This window comes from Vicia villosa, linkage group LG4, assembly GCF_029867415.1.
Source record: "Vicia villosa cultivar HV-30 ecotype Madison, WI linkage group LG4, Vvil1.0, whole genome shotgun sequence".
Lineage (NCBI taxonomy): Eukaryota > Viridiplantae > Streptophyta > Magnoliopsida > Fabales > Fabaceae > Vicia > Vicia villosa.
The window spans coordinates 171,879,947-171,906,065 of NC_081183.1; the positions used below are offsets into that span (position 1 = coordinate 171,879,947).

Sequence of the window (26,119 nt, forward strand, 5' to 3'; positions counted from 1 at the left end):
AATAAGTTTAGGGGTAAAAACATTCTGAGACTCATTAACGCGTTTTGTTAGTTTTGTTTTAAAATTAAATTTTAATTAGGCTACGCCAACGCTTTTAGAAGCGCTTTCTTAGGTACCCTATACCAACACTTTATTGCCCAAAAGCGCTTTCTTAGGTACCCCACGCCAGCGCTTTTAAAAGCGCTTTCATATTATCACCTATAGCATCGCTTTTTTAAAGCGCTTTCTTAAGGTAGCCTTATACAGCGCTTTTCAAAAGTGCTTTCGTAGGATCCCCTATAACAGCGCTTTTTACAAATACTAAAATGACATTTACACACTATCTATATATGATTCAATATATTGTTTTTCTTATTTTATTATTATCATATGCATTGGAATTTGTGCCACTTACAAAATAGTGCTTCAAGATACGGTATTATAATTTGGTGTAAGCATAGCAGTTCTCATCCAATAAACAAACTTTTTTAAATTATAACTTGGTTGAATTAATTGTCTTTGAATGTTCTTTTTTTAGCACTTCAAACAAGCTTCCATCAAAAACACCACGAATTGTTTCTTTCTGAAGTAAACCATTCTTGTCTTTTGCAAGTTGGTAAAGAACTTTCCATTCAACAAAGCCACCAGTACTGCATATATGAGCATACATTAATGATTATTATATTTCTATAGTGAAAATAAATTTAACTTAAGTTATATGCATCATCATATTCAACAAACCAACCTTCCATGTGTATCTTTAGGATCTCTGTTTGATTTTATGAACTCGTCGAGCTCATCTTGTGTTAAAGCATTTGGATGTGAATGTGCATGTTTGATGAAAATTTCTTCAAATTTTGATTCAACAAACCTTCCTTCACTATCATAGACTCCACTGTCACTGCCATGTTTGGCTAGTTTGATATTCTTAACTTCAATTGGAAAAAGTGGAGATGGGGGTTTTCCCTACACCACAATAACAACCATATAATAAATGTTAGCCTAAAGTGCTCACAAAAGACTAATTAGGAGAATAAAATATTTCAAACTTTAATAAAATAAATTTTGATTAACTTACAGGGCGAGTGACCTGACTTAGGGCCCCATTGATGAAAACCGCAGCTGCAGTTGCTAACATCCTCCCGCTACCGATTTCACGCATTGCTGTTATTCATTCATTCATTATTAACCAAAATTGTTAATAATACCATCAAATTTATTCTTTTTCATTTACTTTATTTCATTCATGATTTATGTTTTGGATCGCCCACAAAATCGTTATAAAAGATCTAAGTACACGCACAACATGGAATGACATATAGAATAGTGAAGACCTCACTCAAGTATCACATGTTATTCAAGCATTAATCAAACATTGAATTAATCAAACAGAATAGTGGTATCGTTCGTGGGAACTCAAAGTTCGCATCATGCCCCTTAATCTCAATTTGAAGACAAATGTTCTGTATTGGCCAAAATAGGCTCACATTACTTACGAGTCCACACTAAGGATGATTTGTATACATCACTCCTATGCTACAATCCAACAAGACGCCTTTTATAAAGGACAAAATCGTAAAAGTTCTCCTACCTAAAGCGGATAATAGTAGCCTCAGAAGCGCGGACTTGAAATTGACCATGATGTCACTGTCTATTGTAGCTTAATTTAACAATTTAAAACCATGATGTAAGGAAAGGGAGTACTGAAAATTAGTTAACAACACAATCAACAAGAACAGAAGGAAATCAACAAGCACAAATTTTTCTGGCATTAGCTCAATTTCATTGTAGAAAAGGGTTTTGAACTAATTCGAAATGAGTCGTAAATTAAGTAAATTTTAATAAAATATTGTTTTCCTTAGATATTGATCTCATATTTAATTCATTTAACAATATAGAATGAAAGAATTAAAAACATTTTTGTAATTAAAAAAACCTTGGTAAGTCTCTGATGGATAAATAAGACCATCTTTATTGAGATCAAAGAAAGCAGCATGTTTCTGAAGAACATTTTCATCAACTGGATTTTGTTTCTCATCTTCAATACCACCAACAAATCCTACATATAAATTAAATTAATAAAAAACATCAATCTATGAAATAGAATTAACAAAGTAAAACACAATAAAAAAGAAGACAAATTTTGTCAAATTAATACCTTCCTGTAATTGTTTTCTTTGTGATGATGAAGAAGAAGCCATGTTGATGTATAGAATGCTTAAGCACAAAAGGAGTTTTAGAAGAAAGTCCATTTTGGCAAGTCTTGTTTTGGTCTAATGAGTTTGTGTTTATGTATATATAGAGAGGTGAAAGAAAACACGAAGTAATGAGAATAAAATAAATATTTAAAGTACATAAATATTTTCATTCAAAAGTAAATTAAATGTAGTTTTTGAAAATAAAGTTGCATCATATTTAGTATTTGTTTAACAACTAAACTGTAGGATTAGAAAGAGAAACTAAAAAAATAGTCAAAGTGTATGAAAATAATTGTGACAATAAGAGAAGTTTTCTTTATAAAAAACAAAGTTGAATTTTCAACAAATACAATAATAAGAAAATAATAAAACAAAAATACCCGTACATTCGCACGGGTACTGATGTTGTACGCGCATTTGTTAACATTTTTTAATAAATTAAAAAATGATCATATTTCACTATTTGAATCAATATATTCGTTTTCCCATTTTATATAATTTCTACAATTAAAAAAAGTAAAATTTAGTTTTTTTTTTACAAATATCAAACTTTAGTTTTTTTTACAAATATCAAACTTTAGTTTTTTTTACAAATAAAACAATTATATTATAATAGACCATTTTATATAATTTCCAAGAAAAAACAAACTATTTTATAATTTATTGTCTTATTTGGACAAATGTTTAATTACATATATATTTTTCTCACATTTTCATTAACAAAACATAATAATGTAATAATATTTAAATTATATAAGTTATAATTAAATATAATTTATTTTAATCATATTTGTGTCAATGTTACACTTTTTCCATGTACATCTCAATTAGTGATATACATTAAAATATTTATTTAACTAATTGAAATTGTTTTAAAGCACTATATCTTAAATTAAAAACGATTATAAATTATTCATTTAAGGTGCCTATTTATTATAATTTATTTAGGTTTTTATAAAAAAATATTTTGAAATCAGAAAAATATATAATTTATTAATAATCAAATTGTGATTATTTTCTATAAATGAAATGATAAATTAATTCCTATTACTATAAATAAAATAAAATATAATAACAAAAATTAATATAAATAAAAATGGTATGAAAGAGAAAAAGGCAGGAAATATTAAAAAATATAACAAAAGTTACTATAAGTAAAATTGGTATGAAAGAGAAAAAAATCAGAAAATATTAATTATTTTTTTAAAATACAAATAAATATAAAGCATTGAATCATATTTTATGTGAGTGCGTGTGAGCATATTATTATTTTTAAATAAAAAAATGAATTGTTCTATATTTTTAATTAAATTATTTAACTAAAATATTTTATTTTTAATTTAAAATATTTAATTGACTTATATTTAACTAACAACTGACGTAAATAATAATCATGTAGATATTATACAAACCTACATAAACAATATTAAATAATTGTACTATCAACTTACAATAAACATAAAATTTAATATCATTGATTATATTTTAATGTATATTAATATTTTTAATAAATGTTAAAATTGAAAGAAAAATGTAAAAATTGAATTGATAAATATTTCGGAGATACGCTTCCAAAATATTGTCTGATAAACAAAACATAAATACCTTATAAATAAGAGTAAAAATATATATAAATAAGAGTAAATATATATATATTTATAAATATCGTTTATATATATATATATATATATATATATATATATATATATATATATATATTTATATATATATATATATATATATATATATATATATATATATATATATATATATATATAAAAGGTATTTATAAATATATTATTCCTACTTTTATATTTATATATATATATATATATATATATATATATATATATATATATGTATATATATATATATAAGTAGGAATAATATATTTATAAATACCTTTTTATATATATATATATATATATATATATATATATATATATATATATATATATATATATATATATATATATATATATATAAAAAGTAGGAATATATATATATATAAATACCTTATATATATATATATATATATATATATATATATATATATATATATATATATATATAAAAGGTATTTATATATATATATATTCCTACTTTATATATATATATATATATATATATATATATATATATTCCTACTTTATATATATATAAAGTAGGAATATATATATATATATATATATATATATATATATATATATATATATATATATATATATATATATCATAAAGCAAAATAAGTATTTTAACAAGTTTGACGCTTATAAATTTTCAATCCTTCTATTATATTTACATGTATGTTTCTATAAGAGAAAAGTTTTAATTATTACATTGCATTCTTTTTTAATTGAAATAAATATAAATGTAAAAAAATTGTTTGTTATGGGTCACGTGAAATCATGTATGCATGGTCGGTCCTTTGAATTTGGATATTTTGGGCGATTTAAAAGAGTGGTGCCCCTATAATTTTTTTTAACAATAAATACGAAAGGTTAAAAAAATAATTGGATAAAAAAAACATTTTTATTTGACATTGTGCAAAAAGAATATAAATATGGATCTTTGAATCAATGTTTATACTACATCAAAACATAAACCACTATAAAGAGAGTTATTCTTCTTTTTCTTTTTCTTTTTCTTCTTTTCTTATACAAAAATTGAACAAAACTTTAAAATTATTTAAATATTAGCATTTTTTATTGCAAAATCATTAATATTTTGGTCATAATGAATGTTCTTCAAAAAATTATTTTCAATTGAAATCAACGCAAGACTTCTTTCAACAGATGCAACACTAATATGAATAGTCCATATTATTGTATAAGTTATGCATGCATTAGGAAAATAATTAAAAGTTTTTAAAGAACTCAATATCATATAGCCTGATTTTGATTTAGCTGTTAAAACTTTTATAATAATTTTCAATTCTTCAAACAAAATTTCACGATCAACCGCTTAATCCAAATTTGATACGGTCAAAATATTTCTAACCTATCAATAATATTATCAATAATATAAAATATTCTCTATATCGTTATTTTAATTTTAGTGTCTCAATTAAATTCTTTAGTTGCTAAAATTATGAATATATTAATTGATTTTATTTTAGAAGAATATTGATTTTATTCTACTCTATATTTTATTAATGAAAAATTACATTATTTTATTAATTTTGACATTGTAGTGCCCTATAATTTTACCAGCCATTGTTTTTTTTTTAAATTCTAACAATTTTTTTTATAATAGAAAATTTTCTTTTAATATATATATATATATATATATATATATATATATATATATATATATATATATATATATATGGGTAAAAAAACTTTTTGGTGCCTCTAAAATTATGAGGCCCTGGGCTCCCGTCTCGCGAGCCCATGCTCAAGGTCACCCCTGCATGTATGCTTGGGCCATTGGAAAAATCATGCATTATGATGACTCTAAATTAATTCTTTAGAACAAACGTAAAATATTTCAAATATCACATTGAGAGAAGTAAAATTATTGATATCAATTGGGAATCCAAAAGTAGTTCTTTAGGAGAAGCATAAAAAATATTTCAAAAAGAAGTAAAATTATTGGTATCAATTGGAAATTCAAAAGTAGTTCTAAAATATTTAAATTCCCTTTATCTTCCTCCTTCGATCACACTATATAACAACCTTCATTTCCTTGTCATTACAAACACCAAAAATCACCAACAAAAATACCATCAAAACTCTGTCAAATTTCATCCTCAAAACCCTTAAATCCGCAGCCCTTAACCTTGCTACAAAACTCACTCACAACCTCCCAAAAACCACAACATATTCTCACCCTCAATATTCACATTCAAGATCATAGCCGCAACAACTTCACATTCACAAATCATATTCCTATTTCAATTTTAATTATAAATTAAAAAATAAAACACATAAAACTCCTCCTTCCTTTTAATTTAATTCAAAAAATATAGTAATAATAAAATGGAATAAAATAATAATAATAATAATAATAATAAATAATAATAATAATAAATAAAATAATAATAAACTTAAATTAATGAATAACTTGAAACCCTTAAAAATTATAAAAAATTGAATAATAAAGATAGAGAAAAGTGAAAGAATAAAGTAAATATATTATCATAATTATAAAAAAAATTAGCTAAAAAAGAATATTCTTATAAAAGAAATCATTCTAAATTACATAAATATTTTGCATAACAGACCGCACTAAGCCTCAAATGAGCCGTGCTAAGCGCGGTAACTACTGTAATGTAGTTCGTCTGTTTTTCACAAGCGCGCTATGCACCGTCTGTGATTTTTAGAAAATATTCAGTTTTGACAGCACTTTCCAAACTCGGTTTCAACCAATCAAAACTCATCTAAACAACAATTAATCACATATACGTGGTTCCTAATCATGTTTATATTCATGGGTTAATATTATAACAACACAAAATATGATTTAATCTCAAATTTTATGGATTCTACATAAACCCTAACATTTCAAACTATGAGAAATTGAAGAGATGAACAACCTACGCACACAACTACCCATTGCATATATATATATATATATATATATATATATATATATATATATATATATATATATATATATATATATATATATATATATATATATATATATATATATATATATATATATATATATATATATATATATATATATATATATATATATATTATTCATAATGAGGATTCTCCCCCTTACCTTAGGTTCAATATTGCTCTTCTATGGTTTTCTCCATAACAACTTAATATACAGCTTAGTTTAGTTAGTTACACTTGGGGTGTATACTATTAGTGTAGGGTGTATATAGTAACAGAAGTATAGTTTACTATAAATGGCATTTACCACTGTATTTGTAACTTAACTTGCCATAATGAGAAATATCTTTACTTTACTCTTTCCTTCTTCTTGTATTACAAACATGGTATCAGAGCTCTAAGAGCTCTGGTGACCTTTCGATCCTTTCCTTCTTCTTGCTTCTTATTTCTTGCTTGTTCAAGATTTGTAGACTCTTTATCAATCACTCCGGTTTCTTATCCTACATCTTCTTCAATCGATCTTTCTGCAAATCTTTCTCCTCCATTATGAATCACCAGAGCTATGTTGATTTCACGACGAACTCTGCGAATCCTTTCTATCTCCACCCGAGAAATCCCTGCTTTGATTCTCGTTGCTCCATCATTAGACAACAAGAATTACCACACCTGGTCTCGCTCGATGCACATCGCATTGATTTCAAAGAACAAGGAAAAGTTTATTGACGGGTCATTCCCGAAACCGTTTGTCACTGATCCTTTGTATGCTCAATGGATTCGATGCAACACCATGGTGCTTTCTTGGATTCAACGCTCGATTTCAGATTCTATCGAAAAGTCGGTGTTGTGGATTGATTCTGCTTCAGGAGTATGGAAGAATCTCCGGATTAGATTTTCACAGAGCGACGTTTTTTGCATCTCAGATATTCAAGAAGAACTATACCGCTTCCACCAAGGTTAATTCAATGTTTCTAATTACTTTACTCAGTTAAAGATGCTTTGGGACGAACTCGAGAATTACCGTCCTCTCCCCTGTTGTACCTGTTATTTTGCTTGTTCATGTGGTTGTGTTGATTCTGCTAAGGTGTATCGTGAGAAAGATTACGTTATCAGGTTCTTGAAAGGATTGAATGAACGCTTCACTCCACCAAAGTCCCAGATCATGATGATGACACTACTGCCTTCGATTGACAAAGCCTTTTCCCTTATCATCCAACAAGAACGAGAATTGAACTATGCATCCCTAGCTGAGCATGTGAATCCTGAAGTTACAACTCTCCATGTTAAAGCTCAGTAAGGAAAACAGTCACAACCTTCAAAAGGTAGAGGAAACTTTCCACCAAAGGGAACACACAGAGTTTGCACATATTGTGGAAGAACAAATCATACTATAGATACTTGCTTTCAGAAACATGGTTATCCCCCTAGGTACTAGCATAAAAATAAAGGCGAAAATGCTACCAATGCTCCTCCACAATCTTTGAAAATTCTAGTAACTCACGCTCGATGTCTTGCTGGATGTTATGACATCCACAATTACACAACACATATAATTAAAACAGAACAACATAAAAATAATAAAGAACACACAGAATTGTTTACCCAGTTTGGTTCAACAACCTACTCTAGGGGCTACCAAGCCAGGGAGGAAATCCAATATAAGCAGAATTAATCTGGAGTTAAACTCCCTCGTTTACAACTCCTCACTTAAAACCTACCCAAAGCAATTCCAATCTATTCCTAGACCTGACTATCTCCACTCACTCCCCCTCAATCACAGCAGTGGTTACAAATAAACATTACATAAATTTAGAGAGAAGACACACTTCAAAAACACAACTTGATCTACTTAAATGCTTCAATCAAGAGACATACACTTGTGCTTAAAAGCTTAGAGTGACAATGAACACAAACAACCTATTCCAACGCAATCATCAAAGACAATTGCTTGGAGTACAAGAGACAGCTACAGAACTATGGTTCTTCACAATTAACAATTTGCTCTCTCTGCGCTCCAAATTAGGATTGCAGACTTTTTATATGCAGCTCTTTGGCCTTGGGCTTCTTTAGAAACAAATTAGGATTAACCAAGTTAACCTAATTTACACACCATCTGGTTGTTACAGAAAGTGCTATCAGCAAAATTTTCTGGACGAAATATTCAACACACAATAAAAAGTTTCCTAAACTGTTAATTGAGATAAATCAGGAAACACAATTAATAGAATATAACAGCTCTTGCTCTCACACACAGATGTCATGACATCGAGCATGACATCTATTGAATAGTTGTATTAGCTCAAACATACAATCCTGCATAATTCCATACATGATGAGTGCTAAATAGTTTTAAATTTGAGTGTGAATAATTAGCACTCATCGGCTTAATTCATTTGTTTTACATCAATAAACCTCAACTTTAGTCAATATTTGGTATAATTTACGTTATAGTGTATATATTGCGTTATCCTGTAAATATATTTGAGTTTAATTGTTTTCATCTCATTTTTGTAGGTATTCAAGCATTGATATTTATTCATAGTTAGATAGAGCATTGAATAAGCTTTCCAACGCTTTGAACCGGGCGTAAATCGGAGTTACGGTTCTCAAGTTATGGCCGAAACAATGCAGAATTTTTGTTGTTTCTGGTGTGTTCCGCCGGGCGAATTTTGGGCTCGCCGGGCGAGCCTGACTGACCCAAAAATGTGCCAACTTGCTGTCTGGAGCCGCCGGGCGAAGCCATTTTGCCGTCGGGCGAAGCGGTACTGACAGAAACACGTTTTAAGGGCCAAAAACACAATTTTTAGGTTATGGTTGGATATTTTAGAGCTCCAATCCATCCAATAGCATTTTTTGAGTGGAATGATGCTAGAAAACACAATGGAGCTGTCAAATGGATGATCCGGGGTTGAATCCTTCATCAATCGGAGCCGACAAACCGAGAGATTTTTGGGTTTTTCTTCTTTTCTTCTCTTTGTGGTTTCATTTGTGGGTTTTGTATATATATACTTTGATCTCATGTATATTTGTTGACTATTATGTTATATAAAGCTTGCTTTCATATTTTTATGGATTATTGTCTTAGATTGTTGCTTTGTGGCTATGTGTTTGAGTTGCTATAGAGATGTAGGGCTCTAATGCTTATCTAGGATGATTTTCTATTAAATTAATTGCAGAGATGGATTAGGTTGATAATCACTTAGTGTCAGTGCTTAATGCGTCTGAGCGGCCGTGTTTGTCTGAGAGATCGACATTTACGGGAAGCTCGGATTTCTCATGTGTTATTTAGGTGTCTGAGAGATCGACACTTAGATAATGTTGTGGGTTGTGTTGTTGACATGTGGTAATATTGATATGTTACAAGTTGAGTATATTCGGTCAATAAGTTTAAGTTTGTGAAGAGTATATTATATGCAATACTTGATAGTTTCTTCTATTTGAAGAATGTATTCTTTTTGTGTTAATATTTACTTTTCCATTTTTTTATCTTTAACAAATTCAATCCAAACTCATAACTATGGAAACTGTTGAACGGAAGTTCAATGCACTAGTCCCTGTGGAGACGATAATTTTTCTCGGAGTAATACTTCCTAATTTTTGTTGCTTGCCGCTTTACCGCTTCAACAAAATGGCGCCGTTGCCGGGGATTGGTGTTTTATTGAATTTGCATTGCAATAGTTTCTATAGTGTTGAGTTTTGTATATATCGCACATATTGTACATTCTCACTTGTTTATATTGATACTTGTATATGTTTACTATACTTGCACATGTTTTCTATACTTGTAAATTTGTTATAGTATTGTTTGTTTCCTTTCACGTTTGCTGGTGTGTGATTAGGAATAGCCGGACGGAAGTAACTTGAAGGAACTTTCTTTAATAACAGGCGTCGAGCTTACGACGTTAAACAAGCATGTCTATTCTTTTTAGTTTTTGTTTACTTTAGGTAGTGTGATGCAATTGTCTAAACAAATTTAGATCGGACCAGTTCTTAAATTTCAAATCTTCACTTTTAAATTTGTTTAGACAATTTCATTTGGTCTTTTAGTTTGTTAATATTAATAGTTGTGTGTTTGTCTTTGAGCTTGTTTTGAGTAGCTTGAGGAATTTAAGGTGATTTTCCAAGTTTGATCCTTTCGACTTGCGAGTGTATGGTAATGATTTTGTTAAAGTTTTGTACACATTCAAGGTATGTTTTTATCGCTTTCTAGACTTTAGCATATTCTTGATACTTAGGCTTTTTACAACTTTTATGTCATTCATTCCTTTGTATACTTGTTCGTTTGTGAATCACTTTAGTCCCCACCTTTTTGTGAGGTAGCTTTCCATTGTTCACATATGCTGGAGACCACATTCTTGTTTTAACTGGATTTTATTATGCTTAATCTTTTGTTTGTGTTGACTATTTAAATTTTTGTTCCATTTTGAGCACAACTACCTTGGCCAAATAGTCAATTCACCTTATGAGTGTGTGATCATTAGTACCTCCTTTGAGCCTTTTTGTTAATGTCCATGTTGTTTTTTCTAAATGCTTGTCTATGAGTGTTTGGTTCTCATTTTTGTATGGATGTTGATTCTTTGTTTTCTTGAACCCTTAACCATGATTTTTTGTTTGAATTTTTACCTTGCCTTAGAAAGTAGGGAGTATCCACATTTTGATAATATGGTTGAATTCAAGTTGGGGAGAGAATGATTGTGGACTTATTAGTTGATTGCTATGAGGTTGAAAGTAAAGAAAAAAAAAGTCAAAAAGAAGTGAAAAGAAAAAGAAAGAAAAAAAAAGAGAAAAAGTTTTGAAAAAGAAAGAAAAACAAAACTAATATGGAATAATGTTGTGTTAATAAGTTTGTGTTTTGGTGTAACAATTTGAGATTTGGATGAAGTATGATCAAGATTTCGTTGTTTGAGCTTTTGTGAGTTGATCACTCCCTTAGGTTTTGGCAAGTTTTTGTTTCGATTAGCCTTAGGACTTATCCCTTGTTTGTTAACCAAGCCACATTACAAACTTGAAAAGTCCTTGTGATTCTTGCTTTTGTGTTTTCAACATGATTTTTGGATGATTGTATAATTTAGTCTTTTGTTTGCAAGATTGTTGGATGAGTGAAAATACCCCACTTTTGTGTTTTTCATCTACCGATGATTGTGTGCTAGGTGTGATTCATTTTTGAACAAGTGTTGTTTTAGAATGTTTGGTATATTAATTGTATATAGAATTTGTATCATGTTTATGTTGTCGTCATAGTTAGTGGTAAGTATTTACTTTGTGTGTATCGTTTTGCATTTGAACTATACATTTGTTTCCGTTTTTCAAAACTTCTTGATTTGTGATATTTGGATTTTTGCGTTTGTTTCCTTGAGTTAGTTGATTCTTGTTTAGGGACAAACAAGTTAAAGTTGGGGAGAGTTTGATGAGTGCTAAATAGTTGTAAATTTGAGTGTGAATAATTAGCACTCATCGGCTTAATTCATTTGTTTTACATCAATAAACCTCAACTTTAGTCAATATTTGGTATAATTTACGTTATAGTGTATATATTGCGTTATCCTGTTAATATCATTGAGTTTAATTGTTTTCATCTCATTTTTGTAGGTATTCAAGCATTGATATTTACTCATAGTTAGATAGAGCATTGAATAAGCTTTCCAACGCTTCGAACCGGGCGTAAATCGGAGTTACGGTTCTCAAGTTATGGCCGGAACAATGCAGAATTTTTGTTGTTTCTAGTGTGTTCCGCCGGGCGAATTTTGGGCTCGCCGGGCGAGCCTGACTGACCCAAAAATGTGCCAACTTGCTGTCTGGAGCCGCCGGGCGAAGCCATTTTGCCGTCGGGCGAAGCGGTACTGACAGAAACACGTTTTAAGGGCCAAAAACACAATTTTTAGGTTATGGTTGGATATTTTAGAGCTCCAATCCATCCAATAGCATTTTTTGAGTGGAATGATGCTAGAAAACACAATGGAGCTGTCAAATGGATGATCCGGGGTTGAATCCTTCATCAATCGGAGCTGACAAACCGGGAGATTTTTGGGTTTTTCTTCTTTTCTTCTCTTTGTGGTTTCATTTGTGGGTTTTGTATATATATACTTTGATCTCATGTATATTTGTTGACTATTATGTTATATAAAACTTGCTTTCATATTTTTATGGATTATTGTCTTAGATTGTTGCTTTGTGGCTATGTGTTTGACTTGCTATAGAGATGCAGGGCTCTAATGCTTATCTAGGATGATTTTCTATTAACTTAATTGCAGAGATGGATTAGGTTGATAATCACTTAGTGTCGGTGCTTAATGCGTCTGAGCGGTCGTGTTTGTCTGAAAGATCGACATTTACGGGAAGCTCGGATTTCTCATGTGTTGTTTAGGTGTCTGAGAGATCGACACTTAGATAATATTGTGGGTTGTGTTGTTGACATGTGGTAATATTGATATGTTACAAGTTGAGTATATTCGGTCAATAAGTTTAAGTTTGTGAAGAGTATATTATATGCAATACTTGATAGTTTCTTCTATTTGAAGAATGCATTCTTTTTGTGTTAATATTTACTTTTCCATTTTTTTTATCTTTAACAAATTAAATCCAAACTCATAACTATGGAAACTAAAGAACGGCAGTTCAATGCACTAGTCCCTGTGGAGACGATAATTTCCCGGATAAAAACTTCCAAATCTTTTGTTGCCTGCCGCTTTACCGCCTCAACAATACACACACAACATGAATGTTTTACCACAAATGCAGCCAACATGAAAACATCTTCAATCCCACCCTTTGGCATATTTTTTGCTAAAACAACCTGTCACACCATATCAGAGACACACTTGCAGCAGAAACACAGCAACCAAAAACACAATCAAAGCAAGCTAATACACTACAGACAGCATACACCACCAGTATGCACACAATGCTCAAACATATCAAACCACAAGAGAAGCACAAGCACAAACAGATAAATAAAAAAATAATAAGTACTTCAGATTTGTTGATCACACAACCACCATACTCGTTGTTCTGGGGTGACATTATTACTTCTCCCCCTGTTTGGCCATAAAAGTTGTCAAAGTACACTACTGTCTTCTCACTAAAGTTTAAAAAAAAGTTCAAACAGAACTTAAACTGAACTAAATCTAACAAAATGCGAACAAACTAATCGAAAGCGAGCAAAAAAAACACAAACAAAAACAGAGCCCCAGCTGCATTTACTGCCCGGAGTCAGACCCACTTGAGGTGTCTACATAACTTCCTTTCTCAGTGCTATCAGTAGGACTAGTACTCTCTACTTCCACATCTTCATTTGCCATCTTTACATCATCTGCAAATTCCTCATTCTCATTCATTTCCAGAGTGCTTATCATCTTTTCAAGGGATATTTTCCTAGCCTCCAACTCTTTGTAGGTCTCTTTTAACATTGCTATGACTTCTGCTTTTCCGACTGATGCTCTAGACTTGGATGTTTCAGCCGATGTCATCACAATGTGTGGAACATGCGTACCCTGAAACAATTTATAATGGAAAACCAAGTGACTTTCTCTTTTGCATACTACATCATGCTCATTGAGAATGTTGGGATACTGAGTCAGAATTATGCCACACAGGAGGGATGGAAAGGCAATTGGACCCTTAACACTGAAGCTTCCAGTATGCTTCATAGTTTGGTCGAAAATATATGTTCCATAGTCAAACTTCCCCTTTGTGCCTACAACATACAAAAATCATCCAAGAACAGTTGAAATAATGGACTTGTGATTCGTTGGTATCCAATTAGCTGCTCCTATCTTGTGAAGCATTGCATACTTGATGCTCAGCTTACTTGCCATTAGTTTCTCTTTCAGGGGCCAGCTGTTTACCTGCTTGGTTGTGATCACTTGATAAAATTTGTTGTCTGTCACTTCAAGATCTGGTTGAGCTACATCTATTCTTCCTAGGAATTTATTAATCACAGAAGGAGAGAATGATACACACTTACCTCTCACAAACACCTTTCTAAAGTCCACACTCCTGCTGTTTCCACAATCTTCAGATAGGTTCACCACAAATTCCTTGACCAGCTTCTCATAACACTTGGGAAGATTGCAAACAGTCTTCAATAGCCCCGCTTCCTGAATTAGCTCTAAGACTTCCTTGTTCTCAAGGGCCTTTAGAGCCAATTCCCTTTCAACAGCTAGTCTCTTTTGGAGCACATATTTCCACCTGCTGGCACTGGAGGCATAATGGAATGACACATTGTCAATAGGAACTTCAGGAATACTTGCAGCAAGCTTGCTGGTTGTAGGCTTCTTCCTTGATGGAATATCAGGAACATCCACTTCATCATCAGACTCAGATTCAACAATTTCCCGCTCCTTTCTTTTCTTGGGAACTACCTTGCTCCAGGATTTTGATGGACCAACCGCTGTACTCTTAGTCATAGCTATGCTCTTCATAGGACCATCAGAAGTACTCTTCTTCTTGGCAGTATCTTTGACAGGGCTTTTCACTTGTGCACTCTTTTTAGGAGAAATTTGGGAAACAACTTTGCCTTTTCTTCTAGTCATTATCCTGTTGGCTACACTTGGATTTAGGGAGACAAGTAGCTCGTCGTCAGAATACTCATCTAAGTCTACCACATTGGTACCTATTTTAGTATTGACCTTAGTATGCTCACTATCTTTGATGTCATTGACATCCTCAGTAACATTGGTATTCTCAGGAGTTCCTTGTCCATCCTTGTTGATTTCCTCTTCAGCTGGATCACAACCAGAGGTGTGAGCAACTTCAGACTTACTGGTGTTCTTGATGGGATCAGGCATTATGGTTTTAAGAGGAACATATATCCCAAGAACTTGATGATTTTCCTTTAGAATGCGTGTAACAATCCTGGTAACTTCTTTATCGACATATCTGGTTCCTTCTTTAGTAAGTTCCTCTAAGGTGTTGGATGAAGAGGGTTTGGCGCCCTTGTTACGAATACCCTTCTTGGGCCGTTTTGCATGTGGCGTTTTAGGCTTTGTGGCCTTTACTTCATTACTGCTAATCGTCCTTTAAGGTACAACCTTCATAATCCTATTAGGGTTAGAGGACTCTTCTAGTGTTGCTGAGTCAGATACAGGAGATGCATCACCCGATTGCTGAGACATATTGGAACTCCTTGAGACAGAACTTTTGTCACACTTGTGAAATGAATTCGAGCAATTCAATCTTAATAAGTAGGGAGAAGAACCAACATGTATGTTTGCCGTTTGTAGAAGAATAGGAGAGCGAGGGAGCTTTATATGCACACTAAGTGAGGGAAGTTTCAAATCATGGATATTTAAAAAGCCCAAAAGATATTCCCCCTATAGGTTAATTGCTATAATATGTTTAGGTTACAAATACCTAACATACTCTTTACCTTTACAATGTCTTCAGATGTTGTTAAAACATTCTCTGTGACATTACTTTCAGATAGACTTTTAGAATCATTGTTCATATTTGACTTATCTAGTTTTATTTCCCGATCAATAATGTTTATCATAAGGCTTACTCTTTCTTCTAGCAGGAATATATTGATACTTTTGTACTCCCTTACTTTAGCACATAGTTTCTCATTCATTAGACAAGTCTCATTAAAGCCAGCATCTAGTTCACTTATGGTGAGTTCTCCAACATATGATTCTTGATAAGATTCATCAGATTCTTGGCAGTCAACTTTTATTTCCTCCCTGATCATGGAGTAGTCATAGGGGTAGTTTGGGGTGTTAGGCTTCTAGGTAGCAATTATCTTTAGACCTAAATCCCTTCATGACTTCTTCATTTGCTTCATTAGTGACAATACATTCCTCTTTAGTGAACCTGGCATTAAATCCTTCATCACATAGTTGGCTGATGCTTATAAGATTTACAGCCAGTCCTTGTACAAGTAAAACATTATTTAGATTAGGAACACCCTGACCTTCTGTCTTGCCAACACCTTTGACTTCTCTTATTTCTCCATCACCAAGAGTCACATAGTTGGTTCCCTCATGTTTGAGGTTTACTAGTGAGTTCTTTCTCCCAGTCATATGATTTGAGCAACCACTGTCAAGGTACCAATCTTCTTTGGCAGGCATTCTTAGTGAGGTGTGTGCTACCAGAGAAAAATTCTTAGCCACCCACTGTTGCTTTCTGTTACATGTATTATATTCAGGTATGGCTTAATGTATTTGATCTAGATATCCAAATAGTCTGAAACAGAATGGCTTTATGTGACCAAATCTTCCACAGTGATGACACCTCCATTTTTGGAATTTCTTCTTTGAATTCCTCCTTCTCTGTTTCCTTGATGTTGTGACATTGGAGCTGGCATCTGATTGGTCACACGGGTCTCGAGATTTGCTCTTCTGAACCCAGAGATAAATTCCTCTTTAGCCACAAATCCTACCTCGGACATGTCTCTTGTTCTTTGTCCAGACTCCAGAATTTCTTCTAGAGTATCAGTTCCATTATTCATCATTTTGAAGGACTTGGTCATTTGATCAAGTTTGTAGTTAAACAAGCTTACTTCACTACTGAGAGAGTCTATGGTTGCAAGATGTTTATTATTCTCAGTTTCTAGCTCTTTTATGACTCTCTCTTGCTTCTCCACTTGTTTGCAGACTTCAGCATTATTTATACATAGCTTCTTGTATGAGGCAACAAGTTCATCAAAGGTTAGCTCATCATCACTGGAATCATCATAAGATTCATAGACTCTTGTTGGAACTTTGACATGTCTTGTAGTTTCTTCTTCTGAATCTGAGTCTTCATCAGACCATGTGATAGACAGTCCTTTCTTTTGCTCCTTGTGGTAGGTTGGACATTCAGCTCTTATGTGTCCAAATCTTTCACATCCATGACACTGAACCCCTTTCCCTTAATTGGGCTTCTCCTCAGCCTTGAGTCTTCTGCTTGAGTCATAGATCTGGCTGATGTCATTGGAAGTGTTCTTGACATTGGGTCTAGACTTCTGATCAACCCTTTTAATAAGTCTGTTGAATTGTTTTCCAAGTATGGCTATGGATTCTGATAGATTTTCATCACTTCCACCATTGCTTTCTCTTGAATTATCATTTGTGTTGGAGACAAAAGCTATGCTTTTGTTCTTCTTTTCAACAGGCCCGCAGATGCTCAACTCAAAGGTTTGTAGAGAACCAATGAGTTCGTCCAGCTTCATGTTACTGATGTCTTGGGCTTCCTCTATGGCAGTCACCTTTATATCAAATCGCTTAGACAGTAATCTGAGGATCTTTCTTACCAATTTTTCCTCAGTCATTTTTTCTCCTAAGGCTCCTGAGTTATTTGAAATCTCAAGAACATTCATATAGAATCCATAAATGGTTTCATCCTCTTTCATCTTGAGATTTTCAAACTTAGTGGTAAGCATTTGAAGTATCGACATCTTTACCTTGGATGTGCCTTCATGTGTTGTTTTGAGAATATCCCAAGCTTCTTTAGCTAGCTCACAGTGTTGCACAAGCCTGAATATGTTCTTGTCAATCCCATTGAACAAGGCACTTAGGGCCTTGGAATTGCCCAAAGCTAGCTCTTCTTCAGTTTTGCTCCATTGAGTTTCAGGAATTAGAACAGTGGTTCCATCTTCCATAATCTTATCAAAATGTTGTAGGCTGCAAATGGTTGTTCAGAATTAAAAGGAACCCAGGTGGATCCGTCTCTCGCTACAAAGCATGACTAGTAGCAAAAGGACTCACTCAAAGTCATCGTATTAATTTCAAGGAAACTTTTGCCCCTATGGTGTGTCCTAAAATTATCAAGGCCATCCTACCCCTTGCACTAGGTCGCTCATGGAACATTTACCAGCTTGATGTAAACAACGCATTTCTCCACGGATCTCTCATAGAACAAGTATTCATGGCTCAACCTCCAGGTTTCAAAAATGCACAATTTCCAAATCATGTGTGTGCATTGAACAAAGCAATCTACGGACTACATCAAGCTCCACGTGATTGGAATGATTACTTAAAGTCTTTCATTAATTCATATGGATTTCTCACACGCCAAAGAGATCTCTATTTATCTATACAACATCATCACATACTTTCTGGTATATGTAGATGATATTCTTTTCACAATAAATGACGACTAATTCATGAGAAACTTCATAGTAGCCTTATCTCAACAATTCTCACTCAAAAACTTGGGTTATCCTCACTATTTCCTGGGTGTGGAATTATCTGTGTCAAAGATGGACTATATCTCTCACAACACAAATACATAAGATAAGCATTGGAAAAATTTGACATGGTGGAGGAGAAACCATCATCAACACCCAAATCGTCCAAAAAAAAAACTTCAATTTAATGATGCTTCAACCAATACAGATGCTACACGGTTCAGGAGGATCGTTGGATCCTTACAATGTCAAGAATGCTTGGCTTGATACTTTTCTCATTATTATTTCTCGTATATATATAGAGAGGTTACTGTGCTATATCGATAATTACACTAAATAATTATATTTAAACTAATTCTTATTCACACCCCCCTCAAATTGATGTTGCTTGTCAATGAGCATCAATTTGCTAACAAGAAACTGATGACGTGGACGCGGAACATCCTTGGTAAGAATATCTGCAATCTGCAACTGAGTACTGACATGAGGAAGTGATAGTATTCGGTCATCATAAACGCCACGGGTTGAGTGACAATCAACTTCAATATGTTTGGTGCATTCATGAAAAATAGGATTTGCAACAATTTGGATGGTACTTGTATTGTTAGCATAAAGTGAAGTTGGCTCTACTTGAGGAAATCCAAGTTCAGCCAAAAGACCACGAAGTCAAATTAATTCAGAACAAGCAGCAGACATGACACGATACTCAGATTCAGTAGAGGTTACAGTGCTATATTGATAATTACACTAAATAATTATATTTAAATTAATTCTTATTCACATACAATACCCCGTATATTCTAAGGATCCAATGATACAAACACAACATTTTCAAACCAACCGTATTTTGGATTATACAAATCTTTATAAATTCTTCCAAAAAATTGTAAATAGTAGTTGTTTATATTTTTTTCTCTCCATATTTTCATAGGTATTATGGCATATTTCCAATTACATTGCAGAAAAATCAAAGAGTTCTGAGTGATTTGCAAGATCATAATGTATGAATAGATACAAAAACCACTCATGAAGTTGATATAAATTTTCATTTCAATATTGAATAATATGTATATCACACAACATGATAGATCATGAATTCATGATTAACATACATAGAGACACATTCTTTAACAAATAATGCACGATGAAACTCAAAACAAATCAATCAATTCTATGACGAGAAATGCTAAAATGACACCAAGTATGACATTTACATCGTATCCATATACGATTCAATCCATTGTTTTTTCTTATTTTATTATTATCATATGCATTGGAATTTGTGCCACTTACAAAATAGTGCTTCAAGCTACGGTGTAAAATGCTACGGTATTATAATTTGGTGTAAGCATAGCAGTTCTCATTCTATAAACAAACTTTTTTATATTTGTTTACATAGATAAATTATAACTAGGCTGAATTAATTGTCTTTGAATGTTCTTTTTTGAGGACTTCAAACAAGCTTCCATCGTAAACACCACGAATTGTTTCTTTCTGAAGTAAACCATTCTTGTCTTTAGCAAGTGTGTAAAGAACTTCCCATTCAACAAAACCCCCAATTCTGCATATATGAATTAATGGTTATTATATTTCTGTAGTGAAAATAAATTTAAACAATGTTATATGCATCATCATATTCAACAAACCAACCTTCCTTGGATATCTTGAGGCTCTCTGTTTGTTTTGATCAACTCATCGAGCTCATCATGTGTTAAAGCATTTGGATGTGTATGTGCATGTTTGATGAAAATTTCTTCAAACTTTGATTCAACAAATCTTCCTTCACTATCATAGACTCCAGTGTCACTGCCATGTTTGCCTAGTTTGATATTCTTAACTTCAATTGGAAAAAGTGGAGATGGGAATTTTCCCTGCACCACAACAACCGTATAATAAATGTTAGCCTAAGTGCTCACAAAAAAAAAATTAGGAGAATAAAATACTTCAAACTGTAAACAAATTTAACTTTAATAAAATAAATTTTGATTAACTTACAGGGCGAGTAATCTGACTTAGGGCCCCATTGATGAAAACAGCAGCTGCAGTTGATAACATCATTCCACTCCCAATTTCACGCATTGCTGTTATTAATTCATTCATTCATTATTAACCAAAATTGTTATTAACGCTATCAAATTTATTCTTTTTCTTTTACTTTATTTCATTCATGATATATGTTTTGGGCTATGAAGCAGGGATACCTCTAGGAGTAGGCGTGTTGCGGTGTTGGACACATCTCAGTGTTCGACACTTGTATGACACTCATACAAGACGTTTCACAAAAGTCAGTGAAGTGTCGGAAATCGATGTTTGACATTCGTTTGACACTCATACAACACGTGTCGGACAATTTAGACAAATATTTAAAAAAGAATTTGTTTTTTCCTTTGCTTCAACACACCTTATACATTCTTTAATACAAATCTCACACAATTTAAAAGGTTAAACATGCATTTAAAGCAATGTTGTTAATGAAAAATTAAAGACAATAAGTTTGATTAGGATATTCTTAACTCTTTTGATAATAAATAGATAAATGAATTTTGAATATTAATATATATGTAGCAGTGTCGATGTCGATGTCATGTGTTATTTTACATTAGTATTGTCCAAGTGTCAGTGTCGTGTCCCGGTGTCCGTGTCAGATTCTGTACTTCATAGGTTTTGAGCCGTAAAGAAGGCCCATGATAAATGATCTAAGTACAAGCACAAATGAAGACCTCACTCAAGTAGAGGACGTGTTATTCAGGAGAGGAGGATGTGTACTTTCCAATGTTGGATTAATCAAACGGAAACTCGTACAAGGCTTCGGATCAAACGCATAGTTTTAACCATTCATACTATATAAAATTCGGCTTGTGCTATTAAGGTATGCTATTCCTTCTCACTTTTGAATTATTTCTCACTCATTCACTAACTTCGACATTGAAGTGGTAATTTTGCAGGTCCACCCTGCACCACCGTTCAAAAACACACTACACGTGTCTCAACTCTATCTCGCTCAGTTATCATCTATCTCAAATTCTTGAACAGAATTGTGGTATCATTCGTGGGAACTCGAAGTTCGCCTCGTGTCCCTTAATCTCAACTGGGAGGCAAATATTATGGATTGGTCAAAATAGTCTCCTATTACTTAGAAATACTTAGGAATCACGACTGAGAGTAATTTATATACAACACTTGTATGTCACAATCTAACAAGACGCCTTTTTTTTATAAGACAAAGCCATAAAAGTTCTCATACCTAAATTGGATGATAGTAGCTGCAGTAGCGCAAACTTGAAATCGACCAGAAAAATTTAAAATTTAGTTTGTAATATTGCTTATGATGCAGTAGTCTAACAATTTATAACCATGATGTAAGAAAAGAGAGTACTGAAAATCCTAAAGTATGATAATAAGTTAACAACACAATTAACAATACCTAAATTATATCCCCTCTTTTTTTTTCTTCTTTCATTTCCTTCTGTAAATTGCATGAAATTAAAATGAATAGCACAGAATTTTTTGCCTTTAGATCAATTTCCTTGCACAAAGGGCTTTGAGTTAATTTGAAATCAGTCCTAAATTAAGTAAATTTTAATGAAATATTGTTTCCCTAAGATATTGAATTCAGAATGACCTTATATTAAATTCATTTAACAATTTAGGAGTGAAAGAATTAAAAACATTTTTGTAATTAAAAAAACCTTGGAAGGTCTCCGATGGATAAATAAGACCATCTTTATTGAGATCAAAGAAAGCAGCGTGTTTCTGAAGAACATTTTCATCAAACTGGATTCTGTTTTTTATAAATTAAATTAATAAAAAACATCAATCTATGAAATAGAATTAACAAAGTAAAACACAATAGAAAAGAAGACAAATTTTGTCAAATTAATTAATACCTTTCTCTAATTGTTTTCTATGTGATGAAGAAGAAGCCATATTGATGTATAGAATGCTTAAGCACAAAAGGAGTTTTAGAAGAAAGTGCATTTTGGTAAGTGTTGTTTTTGGTTTAATGTGTTTGTGTTTATGTATATAGAAGTGAAAGAAAGAAAACTTAGCGTATAGGATATGGTATCATTGTTTTTATGATTCATCTTATCGGTTTGTTTTGGAACTGTTGTAACTAATATTTTAATAAGTAGATAATTTGTTCTTCTTGTTATATGATTCAATTGTTTTGTTTTTGCTGAAAACAACAATAAACCTTCAACACGACAGTTTTTATCTGTTTTTGGGACATAGTGTTCTTGTTATTCTTTTAAGGGAATTTTTTGTTGATTGAGGTTGTTGATGTGGACATCTAATCTGTTATTTTTTATTGTTATGTTATTATGGATGACAACGGGTCGGGTCGGGTCGGTGCGGGTTTTACACTATCCAAACTCGCATTCAAAATCGACACTCGAACCCATACACAAACACTATTCGGGTGGCAAAATAACACCAACGTCCGCATCCGTTGGATTCGAGTTTTTTCACCCAAACTCGCAGCAAAATACATAAAATACATTTTTCCAATAAATTTCCATAACAAATATATATATATATATATATATATATATATATATATATATATATATATATATATATATATATATATATATATATATATATATATATATATATATATATATATATATATATATATATATATATATATATATATATATATATATATATATATATATATGTGTGTGTGTGTGTGTGTGGGGTTTCGGGTGCGGGTTTCACACTATACAAATCCGAAATATCGGATGGCACCCGAACCCGAACCCAAACCCAGTCAATTCAGATTTTCACTTGTTGACTCGGATTCGGGTGCGGGTGGGGCCGCGGATTCGGGTCTGCTTGCCATCTCTATTTGTTATTTATTTATTGTATATACCAAAATAATTTTATTTTGTTTGAGAATCGAATTTAAATGTAATTTATATAAAATATTCATAGTCTTAAATTTATTGAGCAAAATTTTCTTAAAGGTGATAGTAGTAATAGATATTCACCTATAAAATGGACAATACTTACCAGCCGCGGTAGAAATAAATTTATGATTGTTTGGATTGAGATGGAAGGTAGAATTAAATTTATAATTTGGTCATCTAAAGATTTTTTGAAGTTAATCTAATTTTCGAAGACTACACTCTTTGTTTCTTGACATAAACAATGGGTACACTCTTCAACTTCAACAAAGATAAGTTATGAAATCAAATCAAATAAGAAGTGCAAAATGGAGAAATGAAGTTAGGGGATTGTAGCCAATATGATAAACACATGTACAACCCCAAATGATGGGATCAAATACTTGATTGTTTTTAGATTAACTTGAGTTTTTAAATGGTCATAAATAATACAGACCCAAATTATTTGATATTCTCCCTGTAAATATTGCAAGATAGAGTATTTGTTTAGGAGACACCTTTCGTATCTTAAACTTTAGCAACATTCAATTATTTAAAGCCACTCATTTTTTTACAATCAATTATTTTTAAATAATTAAAATTTTGGATTACCTATATCTCATGGAATCTCCCATGAGTTTCTTTAATAAATAAAATATTATTATAAAAGAAAAAAGGATACAATTTAATATGATTGATTAGACCAAACAAAAAAGAAAAAGAAATATAAAAAAATTGTAATTAATATATACAATTCAAAAAATTACATAAATTTACGATATTTTATTGGTATTATGTAATCTAAATCTTTTTGACATATTTTTTCCGTTGTGAATATTTTTTTTCATCGGTGTTATTTATATGTTTAATATGTAGCATATTTACTCTTTCAATGCTTTAAAATTTTGCTATCAGGAATAAACGTAAAGATGCTACATATGGGTATTATGATGCATTTTAACTATACTATATGATGGCGCTGTACTCTTTGTGGCAGGTTAAGGCTCCTCCAAACTTGCTGTTCTTTGGTTGGAAAGTCCTTCTCAATGAATAGCTACTAAAGACCAATTGCTTAAACGCAACATTATCTCGGACCAAACCGATTCTCTTTGCGTTTTATGTATGGCTAACGAAGAATCCGTTGATCATTTGTTTGGTTCTTGTTCTTTTACGGACAATATTTGACGGAGAGTGTTATGTTGGTTAGGTCCTTATCAAGAACTGTCTCTGGAGGAGCTTAAATCCTACTTATACAACTCCGACAAAGTGAAGAAGGTGCTGAACAGGAAAATCTTAGCGGTTATCTGGCTTGTCCTGACTTGGAGCGTTTGGCTCTTGAGGAATGACGTCATTTTCAATCAAAAGGTTCCTACTTTCGACGATTGTCTGACAACAATTGTTTTTAGATCATGGTCTTGGCTTTCTTCTTTTTGTTCTCTTAATGAGGATTGTAATTTTTACTCTTGGCACACTCTTCCTCTTCTTTGTTTTAAGAGATAGAGTTGGTTATCTTTGTTTATGGGTTGAGTATCCCTTTTACTCATTTTAATAGAAATAAATTATAAATGATAGAAGTGAATTTTTGTTAAAATAATAAAGATAAAAAAAGAGAAAAATAATAACACACGATGCTCCTGGGCGTCCACCTAGGTCGGCACATGAGGAGCTCTTGGAGAACCAGCAGGCCGAGGATGACCATGCCACTAATCTCTTGTTGATTTGTCAGCGGATACACTCGATAGGGCAAGAGGCATTGGAGAGAGGGATTATTGAGTAGGGCGGTCCTGAGGTGGTTGTCATATTGTAGAGGATGGTCGGTGAGGCGTCCGGTGCGGCGGCGTATAGAAGACAGAGGAGGTCGCAGGGAGTTTGCATTAGGAATACTCAATAGTAGAGGCCTAGGCTTTTTTACAAGTATGTCTAGTTAAAAAGGCTAGGCCACATGCCATAAAAAAGTCTTTTAAGCCTATCTGACCGGCCTATTTAAATAAATAAGTATAAATTTATTATTATTCTTATATTTTATTTGTACTTTGAAATGAAATACAAAATTAAATCTTTGTTATCTTGAAGAACTTATGAAAAAAGCTTATGAGCAATGTCATTAATCGTTTTCATAAGTTCTCTTAAAACAAATAATATCGTAAAACTTATGTTAATAGGTAAAATTGAATAAGTAAATGAAAATAAGCATTTAGTCTCATTGATATTTTAATTTATTTGTCGATTTAAATATTAGTTGAATTGCTTATTTATAAATATTCAAATAAAATAGGTTTTTATGTACGCTAGTAGATCAAACAGGCCTTCGAAAAGGCCAGTGTCAGGCCTAAAAATAAGCCTATGATAGTCCACATGCCAGGCTTAGGGTTTGTAATTTTT

The 26,119-nt window shown here is 32.0% G+C and overlaps 1 protein-coding gene across 3 annotated transcripts; it reads right to left on the minus strand.

Moving 5' to 3' along the window:
• Positions 1 to 330: 330 nt before the first annotated feature.
• LOC131595931 (probable peroxygenase 5) lies at positions 331 to 22,920 on the minus strand. Of its 3 annotated transcripts, none has more exons than XM_058868466.1 (5): positions 22,736 to 22,920; positions 1,916 to 2,038; positions 1,058 to 1,143; positions 725 to 945; positions 331 to 629 (listed from the first exon to the last, which is right to left on the minus strand). In XM_058868466.1, the coding sequence occupies exons 1-5, from the start codon at positions 22,824 to 22,826 to the stop codon at positions 473 to 475; spliced, it is 678 nt and encodes a 225-aa protein (XP_058724449.1). In that variant the 5' UTR covers positions 22,827 to 22,920; the 3' UTR covers positions 331 to 472. The 3 variants fall into 3 exon arrangements, with proteins under 3 accessions (XP_058724449.1, XP_058724448.1, XP_058724450.1); XM_058868465.1 differs by lacking the exon at positions 22,736 to 22,920 and adding an exon at positions 2,138 to 2,272; XM_058868467.1 differs by lacking the exons at positions 331 to 629; positions 725 to 945; positions 1,058 to 1,143; positions 1,916 to 2,038 and adding exons at positions 20,053 to 20,409; positions 20,499 to 20,719; positions 20,844 to 20,929 and having other exon boundaries at positions 22,736 to 22,893.
• Between the last annotated feature and the right edge of the window lie 3,199 nt (positions 22,921 to 26,119).

Bases quoted from the DNA above. Each gene is read 5' to 3' on its own strand.
- LOC131595931 (XM_058868465.1), bottom strand. From the start codon at position 2,231: ATGGACTTTCTTCTAAAACTCCTTTTGTGCTTAAGCATTCTATACATC. The intron at 2,039-2,137 runs GTATTAATTTGA...ATTTATATGTAG, and splicing joins AAGAAAACAATTACAGGAAG to GATTTGTTGGTGGTATTGAA. The intron at 946-1,057 runs GTAAGTTAATCA...ATTGTGGTGTAG, and splicing joins TAAGTCAGGTCACTCGCCCT to GGAAAACCCCCATCTCCACT.